The sequence below is a fragment of the Salvia miltiorrhiza genome, chromosome 3, assembly GCF_028751815.1.
Source record: "Salvia miltiorrhiza cultivar Shanhuang (shh) chromosome 3, IMPLAD_Smil_shh, whole genome shotgun sequence".
Taxonomy (NCBI): Eukaryota; Viridiplantae; Streptophyta; class Magnoliopsida; order Lamiales; family Lamiaceae; genus Salvia; species Salvia miltiorrhiza.
In genome coordinates, this window is record NC_080389.1 from 50,609,034 (window position 1) to 50,612,186 (window position 3,153).

A 3,153-nucleotide genomic window follows, 5' to 3' on the forward strand; every position below is an offset into this window, starting at 1 on the left:
TCATATTGCACAAGATAAAGCAATTTAAGTACAAAATAATCATCAAACACTCAATTTTCTAGAAAAGTAACATCATATGAACATTAAAAACCATGGAAATATGAGTGTTATCATTAAATTATATGATTCTAAATTTGAAACTAAAGTGTTGGTAAGAACCATCTTCACCATATATATATATATATATATATATATATATATATATATATCTATCTTCACAGTCTATCCGTGGAAACGCCATAGGTGGCAACTATGTCAACGCCACTCGGGGCACTCCATGTATGTCAACCCAGCTATGTTAACGATTTGAGTTCAATTGCACTGTTTAATGCCATAGGTGGCAACTATGTCAACGCCACTCGGGGCACTCCATGTATGTCAACCCAACTATGTTAACGATTTGAGTTCAATTGCACTGTTTAATGGGCGTTAGAACTAGGTCTACTTTATAATTTATAAATAAAACTCTCATACATAGAATTAGGGACGAATTATTCATTATTCATTTTTCATTACTCACTCTCAAGCTTATAATTGTAACTCTCTTCGTATAATTAATTCTCTTGGATTTGCTTTTGTGAATGTAGATTTTTAAGATAAAATCACGTTAAATTCTCGTGTTATATTATATTTTTAGTATTGAGACCAATTCTACCCTCAACAAAGTAAGAATGGATAAATAGGCCTATTAAATTTAATTATTTTAGAAACGAAGATGGGAGAGAAAATATGAGGAGAGAGTGAGAGAAGAAAGGAGTGGGAAGCCGCTCTTATTATTAGGAGTTGACTCAGCAGTTGAAGATTATTACATTGAGCCCTGAAAAACTAGGGTTTTTCTTCTTACATACACAAATTAAAAGAAAGAAAGCAGGTAGCGGAGCTCAATAGGGCTTGCCGGCACGGCGGGCGGGAGAGAGCAAGAAGGTCTGGCTGCCGCGGTTGGTCTTGATGGCCTGCGCCTCGGAGGGCGACATCTGGTAGGCGTTGGTGAGAACCTGCAGTGGCATTCCCCTGAGCGCGGACGTGTAGCCGGCCATGTCGTTGCGCATGGGGTTGCCGCTGGTCTTGAAGGCCACCCACTCGAATCCCTGGTTCCCGGCCTTGGCCGTGGACGTGTAGAACTGCGGCACCACGAACATGTCTCCCTGGCTCACCCGCTCCTTCATCATCGCCTGCCCGCTGTGGTCCACCACTTCAACCTGCGCCTCGCCCCGGGTCACGTACACGATCGTGTGCCCTTCCATTGCCCAGTGGGGGCTCAGCATCGCATTCTGCATGTATGCACTTTATCAACTCACACAACACAACACTAGTCTATATATAATTTGTTGATCAAAATTATAAGTTCAATTACCGCGAAGAGAGAGCCTTTCTCGGCGCTCATGTCGAGGTAGCTGAGGATGGGGAGCTTGTGCCTGTCGGCGACGTTGAGCTTTCCGGCCTCCCTTGAGTAGATGTCGGCGTCCTTTGCGTTTTCGATGTTGGTGCGGATCTTCATCGCGCAGAAGGTTTCCTCGAAGCCGTTGTTGTAGGGTCTAGAAGATTCCCTGCGTTGGTATTCGTCGGGGCGGATGTAGCTCATGCTCTCGCGGGCGATGACGCTCAGCCCTCTCTCCTCCTCCGTCGCCTGCATCCGCCTGATGAGGTCGGGGGACACGTTGAAGGCCTCCGCCATCAGCTCCGCGTCGAATGCTTGGAAAATGTTGTGGAACGTCGACTCCTCGCCGCCCTTGCCTCTTTGCGGCGCTGACCCGGCCAGGTAGAATGCCTGCACCCATGTTTTCCATTTTATTTATTTAGAAAACGAATTGCAGGATTTTATTAATCAATCAATTAATTAATTAGTAAGTACTCTGAATTTCTGGTCGAGCTGGTTGCTTTGGTGGTTGAGATCGTTGATGGAGACGGCGATCAAGTCCTCGCTGCCGTCGTTGTGGCACCAGTGGACTGCGCCTGGGGGGAGTGCGATGACGTCGCCGCGGCGGATGCGGTGTATCTTCTGGTGCAAGTCTCTCTCGTCTCCTTCGCGCTGGGCTTCCTGTTGGCCGCCGCGGGCTTGGTATGTCTCGGCGCAGCCGGGGAAGATGACGCCGATGAATCCCTGACCTGCATTACGGAGGCAATTAATTAATGAGCCCTAATTGGAAACTGATGCACAAATTTGTACCTCTCTCGATGTAGATGAGGCGGGGGTTAGGGTGGTAGTTGGGCAAGGAGAGGGCGTTGGGGCGGAGAGTGTTCCTCATGGCGACGACGCCGGCGCATTGGAACTGATCCTCGAACTCGTCCCAGAGCTCGGTGAAGCCGCCCTCGGACTGGATCTGGTTGCGGGGCTGGACGGCGGAGATACGCTGGATGCGGCATTGCTGGGGGCGGCTCAAGCGGAGGGGCCGGCCGGCCATGGTTTCTCTCGGTGCATATTGTCTATCTCCAAGCGCAGCTGAAACTAGGAGGGATAGAGAGAGAGCGAGAAGAAACTTGGACGCCATTGTTGATTAGGGGAGAGAGAGAGAGATGAGTAGTGAGGAATGTGGGAGTGGAATGGTGGGATTTTATAAGGGGGTTTAGGGTGTCTGCATCTGCATGGAGTGTGGCGTGGGTCAGCAGACACATCGCAAGGGGATTGTGTGTGTGAAAAATATACGTGGTGAATTGCATGCTCCGTTTCCTAACACATTTGCAGCCTGCCTAACACTTGGCCATGGATGTCTGAGATTCCATGCTATTTCAAATACATGATGTATGTTTGCTCTACTCAGGATTCACTTTGCGTCTTGTGAGATTAATTTCATGTTATATATGTTTTATTATACATTTATAATAAGTGATGAATGATGAGGGTTCAGGAATTCACTTTTAATTGATATGTACAACAAATGAATATGTTGTTCACTTTTAAAAGATGTATATATAATTAAGCGTTAATGGCCGACTCAATTAGCACTTCTTGTATGAAGAAAAGTAAAAAGTGTCCATCCAAATAAAAATAAAGAAAAATTAGCATTTTTTAATGTAAATTTAGAATTATATCCTTAATACAGTTACACACTTTTTCGCAAAAGTGTGTAACTTTAAAGTATGTAATTGCGAAAAAAGTGTGTAACAGTGTATATTTTACATTGTTACATACTTTTTCAAAAATCGTGTAATAAT

The 3,153-nt window shown here is 45.4% G+C and overlaps 1 protein-coding gene across 1 annotated transcript; it reads right to left on the bottom strand.

Moving 5' to 3' along the window:
• Positions 1-763: 763 nt before the first annotated feature.
• LOC131014171 (11S globulin seed storage protein 2-like) lies at positions 764-2,625 on the bottom strand. The gene is made up of 4 exons (XM_057942060.1): positions 2,168-2,625; positions 1,853-2,106; positions 1,355-1,768; positions 764-1,271 (listed from the first exon to the last, which is right to left on the bottom strand). Exons 1-4 carry the CDS (start codon positions 2,487-2,489, stop codon positions 882-884), a joined length of 1,380 nt encoding a protein of 459 aa, XP_057798043.1. The 5' UTR covers positions 2,490-2,625; the 3' UTR covers positions 764-881.
• Between the last annotated feature and the right edge of the window lie 528 nt (positions 2,626-3,153).

Excerpts from the sequence above, each read along its gene's own strand:
- LOC131014171 (XM_057942060.1), bottom strand. The coding sequence starts at position 2,489 with ATGGCGTCCAAGTTTCTTCTCGCTCTCTCTCTATCCCTCCTAGTTTCA. Across the intron at positions 2,107-2,167 it reads CCTCATCTACATCGAGAGAG|GTCAGGGATTCATCGGCGTC; the intron begins GTACAAATTTGT and ends TCCGTAATGCAG. Across the intron at positions 1,769-1,852 it reads AGCTCGACCAGAAATTCAGA|GCATTCTACCTGGCCGGGTC; the intron begins GTACTTACTAAT and ends ACATGGGTGCAG.